The sequence below is a fragment of the Phyllobates terribilis genome, unplaced genomic scaffold (genome assembly GCF_046119375.1).
Source record: "Phyllobates terribilis strain yellow unplaced genomic scaffold, ASM4611937v1 Scaffold_13__5_contigs__length_258822181, whole genome shotgun sequence".
NCBI classification, from domain to species: domain Eukaryota; kingdom Metazoa; phylum Chordata; class Amphibia; order Anura; family Dendrobatidae; genus Phyllobates; species Phyllobates terribilis.
Genome location: NW_027362773.1, coordinates 252,842,495 through 252,867,318, shown reverse-complemented (window position 1 = coordinate 252,867,318; position 24,824 = coordinate 252,842,495). Strand labels below are relative to the sequence as shown.

The 24,824-nt window shown below is 41.6% G+C and overlaps 1 protein-coding gene across 1 annotated transcript in view; it reads left to right on the top strand.

The window, feature by feature from the left end:
• SLC6A2 (solute carrier family 6 member 2) overlaps nucleotides 1–24,824 on the top strand; it is a 287,250-nt gene that overhangs the window by 125,516 nt on the left and 136,910 nt on the right. Inside the window, exon 3 of the mRNA XM_073657955.1 lies at nucleotides 24,225–24,356. Coding sequence (XP_073514056.1) covers nucleotides 24,225–24,356 — 132 coding nt within the window. The remainder of the gene's footprint in view (nucleotides 1–24,224; nucleotides 24,357–24,824) is intronic.

Below are 24,824 nucleotides of genomic sequence, written 5' to 3'. Positions count from 1 at the left end.
TTAAAACCAATGGCAGGCAAACAAAAACACATAGAAACACATAGAAAACACCTGCAAAGGTGTCCAAAAGCTGACAAACTGCTCAGAAGACACTCTGTTTAAAAAAGCCGGCCGGCAAATTCAGCAGCGGCATGCACCGGTACCCGACAATTTAGACAAGAAGGAATAGAGCCTCACACATAGATTAGATAGATAGAAACATGTCAGTCACACATATAAGAAGCACAGTGACAGTGTTGGTTACTGCATTTGTCATTTAGTGTAAAGGATTTATTAAAAAAAATATTAGTGTTTTCGTGCACCGTCTCTTTAAAAAAGCCGGCCGGCAATTCAGCATCTGTACCCGACAATTTAGAACAGAAAGAATAGAGCTTCACACATAGATTAGATAGATAGAAACATGTCAGTCACATATATAATAAGTACAGTGATAGTGTTGCTTACTGTACTTGTCATTTAGTGTAAAGGATTTATTTAAAAAAATAATAGTGTTTTCATGCACTGTCTCTTTAAAAAAGCCGGCCGGCAATTCAGCAGCGGTACCCGACAATTTAGAACAGAAAGATAGAGCATCACACATAGATTAGATAGATAGAAACATGTCAGTCACATATATATGAAGTACAGTGATAGTGTTGGTTACTGTACTTGTCATTTAGTATTAAAATAAAGGATTTATTATTAAAAAAATTGGCGTGGGGTTCCCCTTAATTTTAGGCTCTAGCGGAGGTTAAGCAGACGGCTGGGGCAGATGTTTGAAGCCTGGGAAGGGGGTAATACCCACGGAGATTCCCAGGCTACTAATATCAGCCCCCAGCTGAATACATAGCCTTTACTAGCTATTAAAATGGGGGACCCCCCAAAAAAAATGACGTGGGGTCCCCCCTAATTTAATAGCTAGCAAAGGCTAGACAGACAGCTGGGGGCTGATATTAATAGCCCAGGAAGGGAGCCATGAATATTGGCCCCCTCCCAGGCTAGAAACACCAGCCGTCAGCCGCCCCAGAAATGGCGCATTCATAGGATGCGCCAATTCTGGCACTTAGCCTCGCTCTTCCACGCTGCCCTGGTGCGGTGGCAGGGGGTAATAGGGTTGGGGTTGATGTCAGCTTATAATGCCAGCTGACATCAAGCCCAGGTTAGTAATGGAGAGGCGTCTATAAGACACCCCCATTACTAACCCCATAGTCAAAGTAAAAAAAAACACAAACACCCAGAATAAAGTCCTTTAATTGAAATAAAGACACAATCCTTTATTGTTCTAAATTAAACCATACCTACCATCACGCCCATTCCAGCTGAAGCCAACGATCTCCTGCAATAAAAGAAAAATAATAAAGCAACCTCATCCTTACCTTTCCATGGTTCCCACGACAGCTCCAGCTCTGCTACATCGAGATGACAGGCTGGACCACAGCAGAACGCCGCCATCCAGCCTGTCATCCCGCAGACACTGAGAAGCGCAGGCTTGCTTGCGCTGCTCAGCGTCTCTCTGTGACGACATCCAGATGAGCCGAGTTCATGTCCAATGAACTCGGCTCACCTCATGCACGTCACTGACAGCGTGGGAAAATTCTCACGCTGAAGCGCTGATTGCAGGAGAATTTTCCCACGCTGTCAGTGACGTGCAGGAGGTGAGCTGAGTTCATTGGACATGAGCTCACCTCATGCACATCACTGACAGCGTGGGAGAATTCTCCTGCACTCAGCACTTCAGCGTGAGAATTTTCCCACGCTGTCAGTGACGTGCATGAGGTGAGCCGAGTTCATTGGACATGACCTCGGCTCATCTGGATGCCGTCACAGCGAGACAGTGAGGAGCGCAAGCATGCCTGCGCTTCTCAGTGTCTGCGGGATGACAGACTGGATGGCAGCGTTCTGCTGCGGTCCAGCCAGTCATCTCGATGTAGCAGAGCTGAAGCTGTCGTGGGAACCATGGAAAGGTAAGGATGAGGTTGGTTTATTATTTTTCTTTTATTGCAGGAGATCGTTGGCTTCAGCTGGAATGGGCGTGATGGTAAGTATGGTTTAATTCAGAACAATAAAGAATTGTGTCTTTATTTCAATTAAAGGACTTTATTCTGGGTGTTGTGTTTTTTTTAAATACTTTACTAGAAATTCATGGCGGTCATGTCTAATACTGGCGTGACCCCATGAATTTTAGGCTTGGGGCCAGCTGATAATACCAAGCTGGCCCTAACCCCTTTATTACCCAGTGAGCCACCGCACCAGGGCCCTGGATGAGTTGGGTACAGCGCCAGAAGATGGCGCTTCTATGAACGCGCCATTTTCCGGGGTGGCTGCGGACTGCAATTTGTAGCGGGGGGGGCCCAGAAAGCTTGGGCCTCCCTGCGCTGCAGATTCCAGCCCCCAGCTGCCTAGTTGTACCTGGCTGGACACAAAAATAGGGCGAAGCCCCACGTACTTTTTTTTTAATTATTTCATGAATTTCATGAAATAATTAAGCAAAAAAGGCCTTCCCTATATTGTTGTGTCCGGCCAGGTACAAATAGGCAGCTGGTGGTTGGGGGCAGCCCGTTCCTGCCTGCTGTACCTGGCTGGACACAAATATAGTGCGAAGCCCCACTTCAATTTTTTTTAATTATTTCATGAAATTCATGAAATAATTAAGAAAAAAAGGGCTTCCCTATATTGTTGTGTCCGGCCAGGTACAAATAGGCAGCTGGTGGTTGGGGGCAGCCCGTTCCTACCTGCTGTACCTGGCTGGACACAAATATAGTGCGAAGCCCCACTTCAATTTTTTTAAATTATTTCAGGAAATTCATGAAATAATTTAAAAAAAATTGACATGGGGCTTCGCACTATATTTGTGTCCAGCCAGGTACAGCAGGCAGGAACGGGCTGCCCCCAACCACCAGCTGCCTATTTGTACCTGGCCGGACACAACAATATAGGGAAGCCCTTTTTTTCTTAATTATTTCATGAAATAATTTAAAGAAAATTGACGTGGGGCTTCGCCCTGTTTTTGTGTCCAGCCAGGTACAACTAGGCAGCTGGGGGCTGGAATCCGCAGCGCAGGGAGGCCCAAGCTTTCTGGGCCACCCCCGCTGCAAATTGCAGTCCGCAGCCACCCCGGAAAATGGCGCGTTCATAGAAGCGCCATCTTCTGGCGCTGTACCCAACTCATCCAGGGCCCTGATGCGGTGGCTCACTGGGTAATAAAGGGGTTAGGGCCAGCTTGGCATTATCAGCTGGCCCTAAGCCCGAAATTCATGGGGTCACGCCAATATTAGACATGACCACCATGAATTTCTAGTAAAGTATTTAAAAAAAACACAACACCCAGAAAAAAGTCCTTTAATTGAAATAAACACACAATTCTTTATTGTTCTAAATTAAACCATACTTACCATCACGCCCATTCCAGCTGAAGCCAACGATCTCCTGCAATAAAAGAAAAATAATAAAGCAACCTCATCCTTACCTTTCCATGGTTCCCACGACAGCTTCAGCTCTGCTACATCGAGATGACAGGCTGGACCGCAGCAGAACGCTGCCATCCAGCCTGTCATCCCGCAGACACTGAGAAGCGCAGGCTTGCTTGCGCTCCACAGTGTCTCTCTGTGAGGGCATCCAGATGAGCCGAGTTAATGTCCAATGAACTCGGCTCACCTCATGCACGTCACTGACAGCGTGGGAAAATTCTCCTGCACTCAGCGCTTCAGCGTGGGAGAATTCTCACACTGAAGCGCTGAGTGCAGGAGAATTCTCCCACGCTGTCAGTGAGGTGCAGGAGGTGAGCTGAGTTCATTGGACATGAGCTCACCTTATCCACGTCACTGACAGCGTGGGAAAATTCTCCTGCACTCAGCGCTTCAGCGTGGGAGAATTCTCACGCTGAAGCGCTGAGTGCAGGAGAATTCTCCCACGCTGTCAGTGACGTGCAGGAGGTGAGCTGAGTTCATTGGACATGAGCTCACCTTATGCAAGTCACTGACAGCGTGGGAGAATTCTCCTGCACTCACCGCTTCAGCGTGAGAATTTTCCCACGCTGTCAGTGACGTGCATGAGGTGAGCCGAGTTCATTGGACATGAACTCGGCTCATCTGGATGTCGTCACAGAGAGATGCTGAGCAGCGCAAGCAAGCCTGCGCTTCTCAGTGTCTGCGGGATGAGAGGCTGGATGGCAGCGTTCTGCTGCGGTCCAGCCTGTCATCTCGATGTAGCAGAGCTGAAGCTGTCGTGGGAACCATGGAAAGGTAAGGATGAGGTTGCTTTATTATTTTTCTTTTATTGCAGGAGATCGTTGGCTTCAGCTGGAATGGGCGTGACGGTAAGTATGGTTTAATTTAGAACAATAAAGGATTGTGTCTTTATTTCAATTAAAGGACTTTATTCTGGGTGTTTGTGTTTTTTTTAACTTTGACTATGGGGTTAGTAATGGGGGTGTCTTATAGACGCCTCTCCATTACTAACCTGGGCTTGATGTCAGCTGGCATTATAAGCTGACATCAACCCCAGCCCTATTACCCCCTGCCACCGCACCAGGGCAGCGTGGAAGAGCGAGGCTAAGTGCCAGAATTGGCGCATCCTATGAATGCGCCATTTCTGGGGCGGCTGACGGCTGGTGTTTCTAGCCTGGGAGGGGGCCAATATTCATGGCTCCCTTCCTGGGCTATTAATATCAGCCCCCAGCTGTCTGCCTAGCCTTTGCTAGCTATTAAATTAGGGGGGACCCCACGTCATTTTTTTGGGGGGGTCCCCCATTTTAATAGCTAGTAAAGGCTATGTATTCAGCTGGGGGCTGATATTAGTAGCCTGGGAATCTCCGTGGGTATTACCCCCTTCCCAGGCTTCAAACATCTGCCCCAGCCGTCTGCTTAACCTCCGCTAGAGCCTAAAATTAAGGGGAACCCCACGCCAATTTTTTTAATAATAAATCCTTTGTTTTAATACTAAATGACAAGTACAGTAACCAACACTGTCACTGTACTTCATATATATGTGACTGACATGTTTCTATCTATCTAATCTATGTGTGATTCTCTATTCTTTCTATTCTAAATTGTCGGGTACAGATGCTGAATTGCCGGCCGGCTTTTTTAAAGAGACAGTGCATGAAAACACTATTATTTTTTTTGATAAATCCTTTACGCTAAATGACAAGTACAGTAAGCAGCACTTTCACTGTACTTCGTATATATGTGGCTGACATGTTTATATCTATCTAATCTATGTGTGAAGCTCTATTCTTTCGGTTCTAAATTGTCGGGTACAGGTGTATGCCGCTGCTGAATTGCCGGCTTTTCATGTTTCACTGTTGGCACTGTTCCCATCGATTTGGGCAATCACTGTAATGCCACAACCACCATGGCTGTGGCATTACAGTGAGTGGCAGACAATCCCTGCATGATTGGTGCTCTAAATAGCGCCAGACATGCAGGACACGCTTTTGGTGCACGAACAGTTATCGAACATAACCTCGAACAGCCGAATTTTTTGCAAATCGTTCGGGTTCGTCGAACAACTCGAACACCGCCCAAAACAGCTCGAATTTGAGATTGGCGAACAGTTCTAGTCGAACACCGCTCATCTCTAATCATTACTTTAAGAAATTAAGGTCAGTCAGTGCGAAAAATTGGGCAAACTTTGAAAGTGTCCCCAAGTGCAGTTGCAAAAACCATCAAGCGCTACAAAGAAACTGGCTCACATGAGGACCGCCCCAGGAAAGGAAGACCAAGAGTCACCTCTGCTTCTGAGGATAAGTTTATCCGAGTCACCAGCCTCAGAAATCGCAGGTTAACAGCAGCTCAGATTAGAGACCAGGTCACTGCCACACAGAGTTCTAGCAGCAGACACATCTCTTCAACAACTGTTAAGAGGAGACTTTGTGCAGCAGGCCTTCATGGTAAAATAGCTGCTAGGAAACCACTGCTAATGACAGGCAACAAGCAGAAGAGACTTGTTTGGGCTAAGGAACACAAGAAATGGACATTAGACCAGTGGAAATCTGTGCTTTGGTCTAATGAGTCCAAATTTGAGATCTTTGGTTCCAACCACCGTGTCTTTGTGCGACGCAGAAAAGGTGAACGGATGGACTCTACATGCCTGGTTCCCACCATGAAGCATGGAGGAGGAGGTGTGATGGTGTGGGGGTGCTTTGCTGGTGACACTGTTGGGGATTTATTCAAAATTGAAGGCATACTGAACCAACATGGCTACCACAGCATCTTGCAGCGGCATGCTATTCCATCCGGTTTGCGTTTAGTTGGACCATCATTTATTTTTCAACAGGACAATGACCCCAAACACACCTCCAGGCTGTGTAAGGGCTATTTGACCAAGAGGGAGAGTGATGGGGTGCTACGCCAGATGACCTGGCCTCCACAGTCACCAGACCTGAAACCGATCGAGATGGTTTGGGGTGAGCTGGACCGCAGAGTGAAGGAAAAAGGCCCACCAAGTGCTAAGCATCTCTGGGAACTCCTTCAAGATTGTTGGAAGACAATTTCCGGTGACTACCTCTTGAAGCTCATCAAGAGAATGCCAAGAGTGTGCAAAGCAGTCATCAAAGCAAAAGGTGGCTACTTTGAAGAACCTAGAATATAAGACATATTTTCAGTTGTTTCACACTTTTTTGTTAAGTATATAATTCCACATGTGTTAATTCATAGTTTGGATGCCTTAAGTGTGAATGTACAATTTTCATAGTCAAGAAAATACAGAAAAATCTTTAAATGAGGTGTGTCCAAACTTTTGGTCTGTACTGTATATATATATATATATATATATTAAACCATCTTTTTTTACTTTAATAATACTGAAATCTAGAATGAAACAATGCATATAATCTTAAAAATGCGATTGCTTTGTGCTTTGGGGCATGCTCTCCAAGGATGACTTATTCCACCATCCTTACCAAAAACATATGCACAATTGACTAAGTAGAGCATGCATGTGAATGGAAGGGTCAGGAGATGCAGCTGTTGGACGAATGTGGTACAGCTATCGATGGTCAGAACATATTAGTTTTATAGTCAAAAAGGCTACGTGGCACTCCTATTGTTTTGGGTGCCCAGATAGGATTCCACTCCGTACATAAGAAACAAAATGAACCTGGCACTCCAAGATATGGTGAAAAAATTGTAGGAATTTATTGACATGATTCTTCAAAATTTAGTTTTGACGTTTCGGCCTCATACTGCTTTCATCAGAACAGGATGCTGCTCAATGGATGTATCAATCAAATGCATAATCACTGGAGAGAGGGGCATAAATGTAAGTGGCGCTAAATGGAGAGGAGCACGTGGATAATGCGCTGTCATCTTCTATACATCCATTGGGCAGCATCCTGTTCTGATGAAGGCCGTATGAGGCCGAAACGTCAAAATTAAATTTTGAAGAATCATATTAGTTTTATATCTTTGAGATGATTTCTGAACTGAAATTTCTCGTAAAATCTTCCACTGACATGTGATGGTGAGAGAGATCCTGATATGTGAGTTAGAACAGTGGTGGGCAACTACCTTCCTGTGGTCATTGGCTCCTATATTTCATCTGTGTCCTATACAGTATGTGAAAGACTCTGAATATGGGATTGCTAGTTAGTTGCCTTCTGCATATTTGTAGGGTGCATTAAAAGTGATCTAAGCGGTAGCATTTCTCTTTGTGGAGAGTGACAAGCCAGGCCTGGCATGTCAGAGTGAGGAGACTTAAACACCATGCATGCTCCTCTGGAAAGAGGACATTTGCATATTAAAAGTGATGTAACACACATTTGGTGTATTTATTGAGATCAAAATCAAACAAGTGATTTATGCATCCTAGAATTGTATCGATCTTTCTAGCTGCATCTCGTCATTTGGGATTGCTCTTTACATTACTGATCACCAGTAAGCTAAAATCTTGCTCTTGATATATTTTCCTCAATTTCTATAATTTATTTTGTAGAATTTCAACCTGCAAAGAATTTCCATTTTGCTTTACTGTGGGTGACAGATATTTATCAATTCTGTGGTTTCTAGCTGTAATAAATAATAATATAAGAAGATTTTTGCTAACGCCATAGATTTCTGACAAGGGGTAAGGTTTCTCCTTGTGGAAAGTGACGAGCCAGATCTGGCATGCCAGTATGAGGAGACTTAAATGCCTTACATGCTCCTATGGGAAATTAAATATGCAAATTGACTTTTCAGAGAGGAAGAAGATTTGAACTCTAGTGCCACCTATTGGAAGCAGCGATCCTAAATAAATCCTAAGTCATATTGCAAGGCTCGTTAAAGGGTCAAAATTGACCTAGAATTAAAGTCCTCTTCCTCTGTGAAGAGACAATTTTCATATTTAATTTCCCAGAAGAGCATGCAAGGCATTTAAGACCCGTCTTCTCACTCTCCACAAGGAGAAACCTTACCTTTTAGATCCCAGACTTAGCCTCTCACCTAGCAAAATCAGATCTCATACTTTGCACTGAGGAGGGGTAATACCCTGAAACATCATGTCTGCATATTGGGATTCTGGTCTGGCTTTTATCTTAAGTCATAATACAAGGCTTGTTAAAGGGTCGACATTGACTTGTAGGATTTCTACTTCCAATAGGTGGCACTAGAGTTAAAGTCCTCTTCCTCTCTGAAGAGACAATTTGCATATGACATTGAGTAATAAATGTAGAACTGGCTCCATGGCCGGCGCTGACAGCAGGACAGTTGATGATGATGTCATTGCTGGGTGGCATGCTCACCACATAGCTCGTTATCAGTATTTTCCAGCAAGGGAAGTGATGTCCCCATCTAATCAGTAGAGTCCTTTCTGCCCATCCAAACCTCCTGAAGTGGCTCCTCCTCTGTTTAGTTCTGTTTAATATAAGTTTGGGTTTAGATGAGTTTTGTTCACCAACCAATGGCTGATGCTGTTCAGCAGATGAATGGCAGAACAAGTTTTAGCGGCTAATCAGGGTGCAAGGTATCTTATTTAAATTCCTATTTTTTTACATTGCTACTGGTGTGTTTATCCTAATTAATCCTTGGTATTCAGACCATTGGCTTCAACCCATGATTCTACTGATCAACTCCTTGTTGCATTTGACCCTGGTCAGTTTGACACCTGCTCTGTCTAATGACTTCCCTAGACTTGACCCCAGCTATTTACCAGAGCTTGTCTTAGTCTTTTGACCCATCTAGTTGACTCAACTTGCTCCACCGGCCAGCACCTTCTCTGTCGACGCAATCCTGAGGCCTCTACAGTGCAGACCAGATCCCCGTATAGGGGAGAAAGGACGAATACCACAACATTCCCTGAAACCTGGGTGAACTGAGTGGCATGCACCAAGTATGGTTTTGAAAGCCCTTTCATGAGTTGATGGATCCAAAAAACAGATACACTTTAGGAAATTTTCTTTTGAACACTATTAGTTTTAAGGGGATAACTATTACAGATTGGACCATAGACAACTTTTATGACAACCACAGGACCCCATAATCATGAGAACGGGGGTCCAGCATCATGCATGTTCTCTGCCTCTCCATTTATTTATTTATTGTCTTTGGAGATAGATGAGTCCTGTACTCTGGATGGAGCAATATGAGCATACGTGACCACCATTCCATTCAAAGGACCCTCATTCTCATAAATGGTGGGAATCCCAGCAACCATACATTTATCACCTATTCTGGGGATGGGTTCTAAATGTTTTTTACGGTCCAACCTCTTAGAACCACTGCATATTTATCAAAGTAGACATTTTCCTTAGGATTAATTTGTTTTCAAAATGAGATTGTTGATACTCTGAAATCTATAAATTCAATCTTGGTTTGGAGATGATTGAGCCTCCTCCTAATCTGAACCCACACAGATCATTGCCATCATTGCCAATTTTGTCCTAATCTTACCCAGAGTGGATGTTTGGTTTTGTGAAAAAAAAAATTTAATTTCCAGAAACAATCAATAAGATCACCTTAATCTTAAAGTGGGACATTGCACAGTAAACCCTTGCAGGCAGACTAGATAAAATAATCAGTATGTAGCGCTATTAGTTACTGTGGCCGTATGTAACCAAAATGAAATTTATTCTGCATCTGCCAGCCCTAACTGCGTCTAATTACATTAGATAGAGTAATGCTGTGACATTCATGGACTGGGGGAATGTGTCCATTTATTCATCGTTTACTACATTCTGTTTCCTCCTGCTCTGTGGATTTAGCCGTATAAAGACCTACAAAGGCATTCTACGCTCTCCTAAATGTATTAAAAGACACTAGACATAGTGCATATTTAAAGAAAGATCTCAGCACACTGTAATTTAGAAAACAACAGAAACGCAGAATGAATTCATGTATAATATACAGTATACTATATTGAAAAACAAGGTGGAAATAGGTAATGTATGTAAAGAAGGTGGAAAAGGGTAATAACAAAGGACAACCACCGGGTTTTGAGAAGTAGATGAGACGCAACAGTTTGTCAAAATGGTTTTCCCATCGAAGGATATGCCATGAGGATTTCAACCCTGTTAGCGGCACCTATTTCTGAACTTACCATCTCATTCCATAAAAATGGAAAGGTGGCCTTGTATGGTTCTTTCCATTCACTTTTTTCAGAGTTACAAGCACAGAAGAGCAAGGGACTCTTTTCTCAAGGTAAGACGCCCATCTATCAAACATATATATATCAAACAAGCAACGTTTCGACCAACAGACGACCTTTATCAAGCCTATTATAAAGAATCTATGTTATTTTTCACTTTGTAATTGCCTAATAAAGGTCATCTGTTGGCTGAAATATTGCATGATGATGCACTTTGGACAATAAAGGAACTAAACAACTACTCTGGTGCCTTGGAAATACTTTATCAAACATATATGGCATATTCTATAAATTTGTCATAATGATCCAAGTTAGGAATAACACTCAATAAATGAAATAAAGAAAACGGACAAACACATAAATCGAAATAAAATAAAAACAATCGATCACCTCCCACAGCAGCAAGCAGCCTACAGTATCGGCGCTGCTAATCTCAATGGGTCTTGTGATGTTGTATCACTTTACCGCTGCAGCCAGTCAACAGTCGCTAATTAGCTACAGCCTTTACTAATCAGTTGGAGCAGATGTCTGCTTTGATGAAATAGTAAAGGCCGACAGCTTATCGGCAGATGATTGACTGCAGCGGTCAAGTGACACAACAATGTCATGTGACCCACTGTGAATAGCAGTGCCAACATCGCAGTCATGGTGCCACTGTGGGAGGTGAATATTGATTGGTTTTGTTTTATATAGGGCACTGAAGGAATTAAGGAGGAGTTCTTCAATAGTGGACAACAACTTTAAACTTTACACATGGACCTAGGCGTCATAGTGACCAGTACAGTTTTAGGCTGCATTCACATGTCCATGTTTTACGGTCTGTGTACATACCGTGCTTTCCAGACTGGCCACAGGTCTTCTCACCTGAATTTAATAATCCCATATATGTCTAGGAGGCTAGAGAGTTCAGGTCAGGACCCCCATGGGAAGCCTGGAAATCATACTCGGATACAAAAATGAAGCTTTGATCCAAGCTTTGATGGTAAATGGGTACTGTTTGCAAAAACAGAAATTTGTGTAACAGACACTTTCATCTCTACATTGTTGTCATATCTCCACGAGGACCTGCTCCTGCAACGTCTGCTTTTGTCTCCAGGCACCCCCATACTCATTCTACAGGCAGCGCTGGTGCTAGAAGAGACAATGGATCCAGAAGCTCTTGACGGTGCAGGATTGGTCCAGCCACTAAGATTAGGGTGGCTGGGACCTGCAGTGCCATCCAGTCTGGCAGTGTTAGTGTGTGCTGTCCAGCTGGAGTTATCATTTTCCTTCTCCAGCCAATTATAGAGCACCACACCCTACTTAAGCTTCCAGCTTACTGCGGAAGCAGCCAGATATAGTCTTGTGCTCCTCTGGTTCAGTCTTGTTTGTTAAGCTTCAGTATAGGGTATTTTTTTCCTGCTTTTCACTGTGGTTTATTTTACTGGCTGTTTTTGTGTTTTTCGATTGTGTACTTTTCCTGCCCTCTTGCTACCTGACAACTCCTGCCAGCCTGCTCCACCGTACAGCAGCTTATTCAGTGGCTCCAGCCCAAGGGGCCCATGTTTAAATCCAGACCACTCTACAGGGGTTAAAGGATGAAAGCCAATGCCACCCCTGAGATCTGGTAAGTGGAGTAGCTTGCACTAAGCCTGTCCATGGTAGCCATTTTAGAGCTGACAAGGGACCTTTCAGAAAGCCACATTACAATTGTAGGATCATTTATTTCTAGACTCTTCTTCCATTTTAGGAAAGAAGAGAAAGAATATTACTCAGTTGAGGCCACTTCTGTGCCCCCTGTACCTAGTGCTGTCCTATTTTTTTTCGGTAAAATGACAGGCACCATGATGGGAACCGGATATACCCCATTAACGGCAATGAGGACTGTCTGTCATTGTATGTGATGAATCCATTCTTGGCCTGAAGTTTTTTTTTATCTGTTCATATGATAGAACAGGGGAAATTAAATCCTAAATGTTTGTATGAACAGAGTCTAAAAATTGTTATTTGTGGGCAATTCAAGTATTTACTAAAATATTCTTATAAGGATTTTTTAAGTCCATTGGTTAAAGGCTAGCCTAGTTGTTTAAATTAGCAGATGATGAGTAGTATTCTCTACAAATGAATTAATAGGTGTCTGCACAGACTACCGCTTTCCAGATGACTAATATATGGCGTGACAGACCGCATGAATTAAGAAATAATTTACATCATCTGGATAGAGAGCATTTATCTCCAGATGTACAAGAGGACTGATACTCCCAAATCCCCATTTTTAACATTTCCACTCTACATATCCTCAAGTTTGTTTTAAGGTATTAAAAAAAAAAAACAATAAAATAAAATAAAAGTTTAGTTTAACTGTAGCTATTGCATATGGGGGATATTTTTTATTTGAATGTTTTATGTTCATTATTTTCAGACATAAGGATTGCATGCATCCATTTTTGTGGATCTTTTTTTGCGTTGACAAAAACAGAAGTAAAATAATCCACTACAGGACGGAAATGTACAAAACTGTATACAGCACCGATCCATTTTATAGTTATGATATAAAAAATGTCACCTGAGCAACTTTGTTTTGTCTGCGTAAAAACTGACGGATAGCAACTGGATCCATTTTTTTCACATTGAAGTCTATGGGAAATGTATCTGTTACATCTGTCAGAGATCGCAGGCTCAAATATGCTACCTCGGACAGACTTGGTGCAATCCACTCCGTCTGGCAGATACCCTGGCCTTTAGCCTTAAACCACTGTAGAGTGATCTGGACTTAAAACAAGATCCAGTGGATTGGTTCCATGGAAGAACCAGTAGGAAGAGAATAGTCAGGTAGCCGAATAGTCAAAAAAAAGCCGTTGTTAAAAATCAGGACTATCCACTGGGAGAATAGCAATGCACAAGTTACACAGAAGGGGGTCTGATATAACTGGCAGTGGACAGCAGGATTTCAGGAGCTTAAATAGCCTGCAGTCCCATCCAAACCACATAACAGATAACTCTGTATTTCCCAGATTCAATGGGACTACAAGTCCAGAGGACTCAAAACTAGAACTGTCATCCCGTGTCGCCTGCAACGAGAGCGCGGCGCCGACTGGCTACAGAAGCAGAGGCAGGAATTGCAGCAACTGATACAAATGTCACAGGATCACAATGGATGGTCATTTGTCATGTAATCATTATTGGATCTGTTTTTAAGTACTACACATGACCAGAACACTTGTGGTGCTTATAGGTGCGGATAAAAGAGATCCGTTACAAACTGAACAAAAATGGATGCAAAACGGAAACCAAAGTATGTATCTGTTTTTGCTCCACTTGCAATACTGTAGATTCAGTTTTCTTTTTTATATTGGATTCAGGACAAATGGGTGATAACTGAACATGTGAACAGGGCCTAAGTGTAGTATTATATTTACCCAAAATCGGGCAAGTTGTGACCACAAATTACAGATATGGCTGGCTCCATTTGCTCATCTGCATCGTGGATGGGTGCCGGAGCTGCCTTTCATTGTATGCATTATTCTGGTCCACCAGTCATAATAAGTTAATGGTAATGTATAATTAGAAAATGAAATATTCTTCTATTTATTTTATTATCAACCAATAGATTATAGTTTTTAACTTTTTTTGTTTGTGTTTTTTATTTTCCTTATAAAATTCTATAAAAGAATCTTGAAATAAAACTTTTCATCTTTGCTGTGTAGATTGTGACAGGGTCAGACATGTTCAGGAAGTTTAATTACACTTCTAATCCCCTGCTGAAGGCATATCTCGTCAACTTTTCCACATTTTTATCATGTTACACCCACTTAAGTGGATTGTCCATTACTTGGACAAGCCCTTCTCAATTTGAGTGTTTACCCCCTTTAAAATAACATCACTTATACTCACCTCCTGTGCTGGTGCCGTTCCAGTGGTGTCGGCACTCTCTTCCCCGGGGCTCACATGAAGTTATTGTGTCATGTGAGCCCTGCGCCCAATCAACTCCGACATTGTTGTCCTCGCCTTCGGACGAATTGAACATCAACAGGAAGTCAGGGTTTCGGCTGCCCTCTGGCTTCCTGTTGATGTTCGATTTGTCCGAAGGCGAGGACAATGATGTTGGCGTTGATTGCGAGCAGGGCTCGCGTGACACAACAATTGCACGAGAGACCAGGGGAAGTGAGTGCCGACACCGCTGGAATGGCGCCTTTAAATGTATTTTATTGGCATTTTATATAAAATACCAACACAAAGTAGCAAGTATTTGTGCAGTATAAAGGAAATTATACATGGTTTTCTAATTGTTTTAAAAATATAAATCTGAAGATCGTGATGTGCACTTATATTCAGCCCTCTGTAGTCTGATAGCTCTAAATTAAATCCTGAGTGATCAATTGGCCCCAGAAGTCATATAATTAATAAATTGAGTCCACCTGTGTGTAATTTCATCTCAGTATAACTACAACTGTTCTGTGACAGCCTCAGAGGTTTGTTTGAGAACATTAGGATTCAAACAGCATCATGCAAACCAAGCAACACACCAGACATGTTAGGTATAAAGTTGTGGAGAAGAGTACAGTAAGGTTAGGTTATAAAAAAATAGCCCAAGCTTTAACCATCTCACAGAACACTGCTCAATCCATCATCCAAAAATGGATGGTGTATGGCACAACTGCAAACCTACCAAGACATGGCCGTCCACCTAAACTGACATCCGAAGCAAGGAGAGCACTAATTAGAGAAGCAGCCAAAATGCCCTTGGTCACTCTAGATAAGCTACAGAGAATTCTTCCCATAAGAAGAATGAAGGTGTTATGGTGCTCAGTGGTTAGCACTGCAACCTTGCAGCGCTGGGCTCCTGGGTCAACCCGGGACAACATCTACAAGGAGTTTGTATGTTCTCCCCGTGTTTGTGTGGGTTTCCTCCCACACTCCAAAGACATACAGATAGGGAATGTAGATTGTGAGCGAGCCCCAATGGGGACAGTGATGATAATGTTTGTAAAGCACTGTGGAATTAATGTCGGTATATAAGTGAAAAAATAGATAAAAATAAATAAATATCTTTGCTGCAGTACCAGTCACAACCTCAAAAGTGTGTATAGCGCTATGCCGCTGTAAATAATGAAAAGAACATGGTAGTCTTTGGAAAAACTGCATTGCTGACCCTTCATTCTATTGATCTATGAGTGTCCAGGAGTTGGGACGTCTACATTTAAATATTAATGATATGAATGATTGGCCATTAATTTTAAAATCATAGAAAGCCCTTTTAAAATACAATATATTTATTTAAAATTGAGCATCTTGGCTTTGTTGCATTATTTTAGACATTGCTATTTCTGCAGAAAATGTTTTCAGTTCTCATAATTGATTACCCTATCATATTGGGGGCATATAAGATTGCTTTGAGGAAATTAAAACAAATGGGTTTTTTTTGTAATACAAAGGGATTTATGTGTTTTTTTTAAACAAAAGATACATGGAAAGCATAAAGATATGAATAAAAATATAACTTTATTTCAACATCAATTAAAATTAAATAAGCTAAAAGACATATACATGACACAAGACATTCATGGCTGGTGAATACCAAAATAACATATGGACCCACAATATATACAATCAACTACAATAGAAAGAGGGTACAATCATATGTTACAGACGGATACCAATGTAATAAATGTGTTGAGGTACAATAGATGTAAATAGTAATTAAAGAAAGATCAATTACCACAGGATAATTTAGTATATTTCCATAAGTGTGGAGTGTAAAAAAATGCACAGTGGCAATAAGGGAAAAGTAACAAATCTCACCAGACCATGAAGAACCGCACCTGACGCGCGTTTCACATCTGGCTTCATCATAGGGTGATGCTATACTGTGTAGCTAGATTATTTATAGTAAGACCAACCAAACAGACATTCCATTGTAAATGTGGCCGATAAGGCACAATGACGTTACCTTATCGGGCACATCTAGATTCCCTTTAAGGAAGGAAAAAGGTAAAGGTGGAGGATTATTCAAGTAAAAAGGAAACTTCAGCCATAGAATCCATATAGAACTTGGGGTTGGTGTTGTAAGAGTATAATTTTTTGCATGTAGTGTTCATTGAAAGGGTCAATTTGTTAAGGTGTGGAGGATCTGTTTGTTTCCAATGTCTGTTGATGACTAGTTTTGTAGAAAGAGACAAAATTGGTGAGCACTCAGTCGGTAATCCGAGGTGCTGGTTGACGGGATGTGAAATCCCAAAAACATATATGAAGAGAGTCACCGCCCACTCTAGGTTAATGCAAACAATTTTGATTTTTATTCAAAATGCAGATGTGTAGTAGATGTCAAGTGCAGGGAGAAATGTGACAATGCTAGTAAACGTTTCAACTCTTCCTGGGTCTTGTCCACAATGTCACTAGAGGAAAAGGGAAACATATAATGAATGCCATATACACAAAATAGAATAGAGAAAATATCGAATTTGAAGGAATTTAAAGAATTCTCCTTTCAAGATTTAGAATATTTGGCAGATGAAAGTAAATTGGTGGGTGTTAAAAGGGTTGTAAAAGTCCTGAAGATTGGCAACACCTTTTTCATTCCATTTATTCAAGATTTACTGGGGTATCTTAACCTCTGTGAACTAGAGACGGAAGGCCTTGAGTGGGCAGTAAATATCTGTAGATATTGTTTTAACGAGGTGTTTCCAAGCTGTATCAAGACCTTAATTGCACTTACTGTGGATGTATGAGGCCTGTGTTGAGGTCTTCAAGGTGCGATACCAATTTAGGTTTGAGTCAGGCTTTTTTGCAAGGGTGTTGCTCCAGTGTATCTCAGGGCATGTGGTCTACCAGTTGGTTATTTGATCTAGAATGTATGAGTAATAATAATTCTGAAGGTTAGGTAATCCCAATCCTCCAGCCCTCGTATGACTTCTTCTGATTCCATATGGAGCTTAACAGGGTCCTATTAGCTAGAGTAAAAAAAGATTTGGGGAGGTGTTAGGCTCATCTGGTGAGATGAATACTCAAAGCCCAATGTCTAGTTGGACACATGGGCCATGGGTGTAAGTATAGCAGGTAGGTGATTAACGTGGGAAACAGGTAGCAGAGGTACTGAAGGCCGCAGAAAGATGGCACATGTCTTAGAGACCACAGGCAGACAAGAGTCCAGGAACAGGCAGCAGAGGTCCTGGAGACCACAGAGAGATAGCAGGGTGTCACAGGTGTGTCAGAAGTGACAGACCGTCACCCTGCAGTTGGTTGCAGGAGATCTCTTCGTTTGGCATCACAGACAATTTCTTAGATGCTATGTCTATAGGACCCATCGGCTACCTTCCTCTGGCTAATTAACACCCTGGCCTTGGTGAATAAATACCTGCTGTGTGCCAAAGGGAGGTGCCGGCAATATTCATTACTCCTTGTGAAGGCTTGAGCAAAAGCAGTACTTCTTCCTCTCTTGTGCTATAGGACATGTGCGCATTTGTCTGGAGTCGACTAAAACTAAGCAATTTTCCCATGTTTGTCCCCCCTTGTTGTCTTTAGTGTTCAATGAGAATCGACTAGTGCTCATTTGTTGGAATAATACATATTAATCTGTATGTGTATTGCAACAACTACTGTGCTGTTTCATATGTTGTGCATATTGTGAGGTTGCTAACAAAGTTTAGTTAAAAAAAAAAAAACTCCCACAGACAGGATGCCCCCTCCTTCTCTTCCTGTGTTGTTGTTATATATGTATTTTGATTTCCTCATGCTGCAGTAACACCAGACTCCACGCTGTGCCTATGCTGGATATGAATAAACCTACATTCTATGTTCTAAACTCTGGATGTCACGTGGATTAATCCTCTGCTAACAGGTTATGGGCCCAGATGTACCTGAGTCCCAGAGTCACAGATCCCCAGAACACAGAGGAAAGAAATGAAAGAAAGACAGTAAACTGAGAAGAAGCAAAGATGGCCACCAGTAGCAGCTCCATGAAATTTACAGTGCCAAGTCTCACTAACCAGAATTATCCATCCTGGAAATTCAAAGTGAAAATGCTGCTGATAAGAGAAGGTACGTGGAAATACACACAGGAGCCTAAACCTGCCCCAGTGCCACAGGAGTGGACAGAGATGGATCAGAAAGCACAAAGTACCATATCACTCAGTATAGATGATGACCAGATTGTGCATGTGTGTAAATGTAATACTGCAAAGGAAATGTGGGAGCAGTTGCAAAAGGTACATGAGAGGATAAATTTAAGCAATAAGCTCTATCTCATGAGAAAGCTGTTCCAGTCTAAGCTACAGAAAGGCCAGGATATGCAGGATTACATAAGAAGTGTTCTGGAAATTGTAGAACGCCTGAGAGGCATTGGGAAAGATCTAAAGGACTTTCATGTGGCCGCATTACTGCTTAGTGGCCTTCCAGAGAGCTATGATACACTTGTAACCGAACTAGATGCGCGTCCAGATGATGAGCATACACTGGAGTATGTCAGGGGGAAGCTCATAGATGAATATAAGCGAAAGGCAGAAGGTGTAAACAGTAGGACATGCAACACAGAATCTGCTTTACAGACACAAAACCTAGCTGATAACAGGAAGCACATAAAAGAAACACGTGAATGTTTTGTTTGCAAGAAATCAGGACATTTGAAAGCTGACTGCAGAGTCTGGAAAGCTAGAATGAATCAGCTGAAAAAGCAAAGCAGTCATCAAAGGGTTAAAAGTGCTGTATCTGGAGAAAATGATTCTGTGAATACTGAAACTGCATTTACTGTCAGTGCAAATACATCAAAGCATGCATGATGTATAGACTCTGGAGCAACTAGTCACATGACTAATAACAGAGACTTCTTTTCTAAGCTTGACCAAGGTAAATAAGAGAAAGTGATTATGGCTAATGGTCAGTACATGACTTCAGAAGGCATAGGAGATGGTTATATTGATTGTCAAATCTCACCAACACAAAGCAGGAAGATCCCAGTAAAGGATGTGCTGTATGTGCCTAGTCTTGAAAGTAATCTACTATCTGTGAAGAAACTCACAAAGCAAGGAAATTAAGTTACATTTAAGCATGATAGCTGCATCATCTCAAAGGAAGGTCACACACTAGCAGAGGGAAACATCACAGATGAACTTTATCAGCTGAAATGCAAAGAGTGTGTGTATACAGCGCAACAAGAAGAGCATAAAAACTGTATTCATGTGTGGCATAGGCGTCTGGCACACAGAGACCCAGAAGCAATAAGAAAGTTAGTCCAAAAGCAACTAGCTGAGGATATTACAATTGATCTATGTAACCAGACAATGAAGTGTACTAGCTGCATCAAAGGGAAAATGTCTAGGAAAGCTTTTCCTAAGAGAATTAGTACAACAACAGCACAGCCACTAGATTTAATACACACAGATGTCTGTGGTCCAATGAGCACTCTGACTCCAGGGAAGAAGAGATATTTTCTCACATTTATTGATGATCATTCAAGATATACAGTTGTCCACCTGCTTCACAGCAAGAAGGAAGTTCCAGAGAAACTTGAAATATACCTAGCTGAAGTATATAATAAATTTGGAAGAATGCCAAAGATTCTACGTGCAGATAATGGGACTGAATATACAAGTAATGAGACACAGAGCATTTTAAAGAAAAATGGAATCCTATTTCAGACCACTGTACCGTACAACCCAGAGCAAAATGGTGTCGCGGAAAGAAGGAACCGAACACTATGTGAAAGTGGAAGAAGCATGTTATTTGATGCAAATCTGCCCACAGCATATTGGGGTGAAGCAATCATGACAGCTTGCTATCTTCAGAACAGACTACCAGGTAAAGCTACAGAGAAAACTCCATTTGAGCAATGGAATAGCAGAAAGCCAAAACTACATCACATAAGAATATTCGGAAGTAAAGCATTTGTACATGTTCCCAAAGAAAAGCGAACTAAGTGGGAATCTCACGCTAATGAAGGTATCCTGGTAGGCTACAGCGAAACCCAGAAAGGTTATAGGATTCTACACCCAGAAACAAACAAGATCACAATAAGTAGAGATGTAGTGATTGATGAGAACTTTGTATCACCCAAGTTTTGTGACATCACGCCAGTAGTCCAGCTGAAGTCACAATTACAAGACAGCAACAAGGAGGATGTAGAGGTCTGGCTGGATTCTTCAACTAATGAAGGAACAACAGAAAAATCAGGTGAATCTGAAATCAGGAGATCGTCAAGATCAAATAAAGGTATACAAGCTAAACATCTATCCTACATTGTCAAGACACTACCTGAATCAGAGCCGCAGTCATGGGATGAAATGCAAGCACTACCTGTCCATGAAAGAACAAAGTGGATCGATGCCGCTAATGAGGAAATCAAATCGCTTCATCAACTCCAAACTTGGAAACTCACCAAGCTACCACAGGGCAAAAAGGCAATCAAGTGCAAGTGGGTCTTCAAAACCAAATATGACTCTGAAGGTAAAGTCCACAGATTCAAAGCAAGGTTGGTCGCAAAAGGATATTCTCAAAAGTATGGCGAAGATTACGATGCTACATTTGCTCCAGTCGCTAAACAGACCACGTTCAGAGCTTTGCTAGCTGTAGCTGCTGTACAAAAGATGTATGTCAGACATTTGGATATAAAAACTGCCTTTTTAAATGGTGACATTGAGGAGGACTTATACATGACTCAACCTGAAGGTTATGTATAAAGAGGTGAAGAGAATCTTGTTTGCAAACTACAAAAATCTCTCTATGGTCTTAAGCAATCAGCAAGAGCATGGAACACCAAGATGAATAAAGTCTTGTTGGAAGAAGGATTTAAAACAGGTCAAGCAGATCCGTGCTTATACACAAAATATACAGATGGAAAGTGGATGTATATTCTCTTATATGTGGACGACGTGATTGTTGTTCATCAAGACGACGCAGAAATTGGAAAAATGACTGAAATTCTGAATCAGCACTTTGAAACAAAAGACCTTGGAAGTGTGACATATTATCTAGGAATCCAAATCCAGAGAGAGGAAGATGGGAAGTTTTCTTCTAAACCAAAGTGCAAAAATTAATTTGATTCTGAATCAGTTTAAAATGTCAGAGCCCAAAGGTATATCAACCCCAATGGAACCATCCTACCTGAAGCTGGAAGGAGAAGATGACCTGTTGCCTAACAATGAGAAATATCGTCAGGCAGTGGGGGCACTTCTATACATATCAACTATGACTCGACCGGATATCACACCAACAGTTGTAATCCTTTGCAGATATGTGGAAAAAACGCGCCAAAGAGACTGGAATGCTGTTAAGAGACTTCTCCGATATTTGAAAGAAACGCAAGATGTAAATTTAAAACTATCTGCAGCAGGACATCTAGAACTTACCGGCTATGTAGATGCGGATTGGGCTGGTGATTCACGTGATCGTAAATCCACAAGTGGATACTTGTTTAAAGTTGGAGAACGTTCAATCTCCTGGTCTAGTAGGAAACAAATGTCTGTAGCCTTGTCATCTACAGAAGCGAAGTATGTGTCCGCAGCCTATGCAAGCCAGGAGGTTGTTTGGCTAAGACAATTGATCGACGATCTTTGCAAACCGACAACTCAGCCGACGGTGATTTATGAGGACAACCAAGGATGCATTAAACTTGCATGCAATGAAAAGATCAGTGCTAGAACCAAGCACATTGACGTCAGACATCATCATCTATGTGATTTGATAATTCAGTTTGTCTATTGTGAAACTGATAAGATGGTAGCTGACATTATGACAAAGCCATTGCCACGAGCTAGGTTCCAAGAATTGAGAACCACAATGGGACTAAGAGGATAAGTAGTTGTTGAGTGGGGGTGTTGGAATAATACATATTAATCTGTATGTGTATTGCAACAACTACTGTGCTGTGTCATATGTTGTGCATATTGTGAGGTTGTTAACAAAGTTTAGTTAAAAAAAAACAAAACTCCCACAGACAAGATGCCCCCTCCTTCTCTTCCTGTGTTGTTGTTATATATGTATTTTGATTTCCTCATGCTGCAGTAACACCAGACTCCATGCTGTGCCTATGCTGGATATGAATAAACCTACATTCTGTGTTCTAAACTCTGGATGTCACGCGGATTAATCCTCTGCTAACATCATTACCTCCCTTCCCTAGCCTGAGCCTAACGTCAGGGAAAGGCAGGACGAGGTACACGTGTGGCGATTGGTGAAGAACCAATAAAGGGATGTTAGTGGAGACAGGGTGACACTAGATCAACCTAGGAGGTCTACACTCCCTCCTTTCCCTAGAGTCTGGGCTCCCTTTCCCTCTTCCCTATGTGTTGTACTTAGTCTTTCTCACACCTTGTGTGACACAGGGATCCTGGATGCTGCAGGCACACAAGACTTCGGAGAACATAGAAGTCTTAATACCAAAACACAGGTGTGTGTCTTGGTAGGCCTTACATAGAACCAGTTAAATGATCACATGGGACCATAGCTAGCCATCTGCAAAGCTCAACCTGAAGCACAACAGAGTTCAGCAGACCAGGCAGAGGGAAGCAGGAAACATATAATAATTTTTGGAGTAAAAGCATTTTGAATGCAGTAGGCGTCAAACCAGGAGATGCAAAATCCGGAGTAGTAGAATATATCTAGACTATATGTTGGAAGAGTGGACAATCCTTTTGTAGCTCAGAGAGAAGTGGCATGAAGTTTTTTTTGACATACAGTATGTCTGAATGGCGGCTAGTAAGATTTTTACCAAAATTTGTCGTATGAGTGGTCTGCCAATCTATCATGAACATCTTTTTAAGGGATTGAATCTCCAATTGAGAGAGAGACATCTTGGAAAAAATTGAGATTTGGTGTGGTTAAGCTTGTGAAAGGAGATGCTACGAAAGTCTGATATAGTATGGGCTATAGCATTTAGTAAATTTTCTGGGCTTGTGGATATTAGAATCACATCATTGGCAAATAACGCAATCTTAAGGTCAGTGTTGCCTATTTCGATCTTGTCTGTGTGGATGTTTTTATACTTTAAACTTTTTACACTTTGGTTTTCCAGTCATATCTGTGAATCGATTAAAAAAATTATAAAATACATAAGGGCGTGTGCATTTAGTCCGTGTTTTTTTTAGCAAAATTATGAATTCAAATCAGATTGATCCTTTATAGTTTAGCTTGAGAAAATGTTTTTTTTCACTTCTTACAGTTACTACACATAAGCATTATACGGTATTGCTTCATACAACTGGCCAGTTGTACAATACAGAGTAGTAATAAAGTAATCTGATGCACAAAGTCCCCTGTGAAAGTGCGATAGGGCCGGGGATGGACACATACCGAAAAGGGCATCTGTGCAAAAACTGTATGCTGGCACTATTATGTGTTTCTCACAGAAGCCACTTGATTCTTTGGAGGTGGGAGTGGGCCTATTTACCTTTTGGGCCCTTGTACAGCTACACAGATGCTACCAATGGTATGTCCGTCCCTGGGTAAGTCCCTCTAAGTACTAGTGGTCTATTATGGTTGTGTACAACATGGGTATGTGTATTTGTTCTTCTAGCCTGTGACTTTTTTAGCCATTTTTCAGCTGTTTAGAACTAATTGCCTACATCCATCTCGTTGTATGTTGATGGCCTCCATGTCCTCAACCAGTGAAACTCAATTACAAGCTTTGTGACTTGTTATGTCTGCGGGTTATGAATGCAGTTTGGAAACTTCACTTGAAGTATTTGTTAAAGTCATTACTTATTTCTTTCTTCCAGGTGCTTTTCTAATCCCATACACACTATTCCTAATCATTGCCGGAATGCCGCTATTCTACATGGAATTAGCTCTTGGACAATATAACAGAGAAGGAGCGGCCACTGTATGGAAGATCTGCCCCTGTTTCAAAGGCAAGTAGTCAACTTTATTCTTTTTTTTCACTAGTTTAACTATACAAGAGGATTATCTTACGGTTTTCACTTTATTCATTCCCATGTTTTGATATTTTATGTATAAGGACGTAAAACTTCTGCCAATTCATTGGGTTTTCAACTGCAAAGGTCTATAAGCCAGGTTGTCTCCATCATCACTCCAGGTAGAATTAAGACTAAATGGTCATAAAATTTAATGAGATTGTAATGCACAAACGTAAGACAGTCCAAGTAAAAGTTTTAAGCCACCTGACAATAACCTTACCTTAATCTTCCGAAGTGAAAAGATCTTAGAGCTACAAACTAGTGACGAAAGACCATTGTACGACAGAGTCTCTTTATCCCTAGCTCATGGACCTAATGGCTGAAAATTCTGGATATACTTCTATGTAGAAAAAAATAAAAACTGTTCAAATAAAGAATACATTAGACTAAACTAATAAAGAG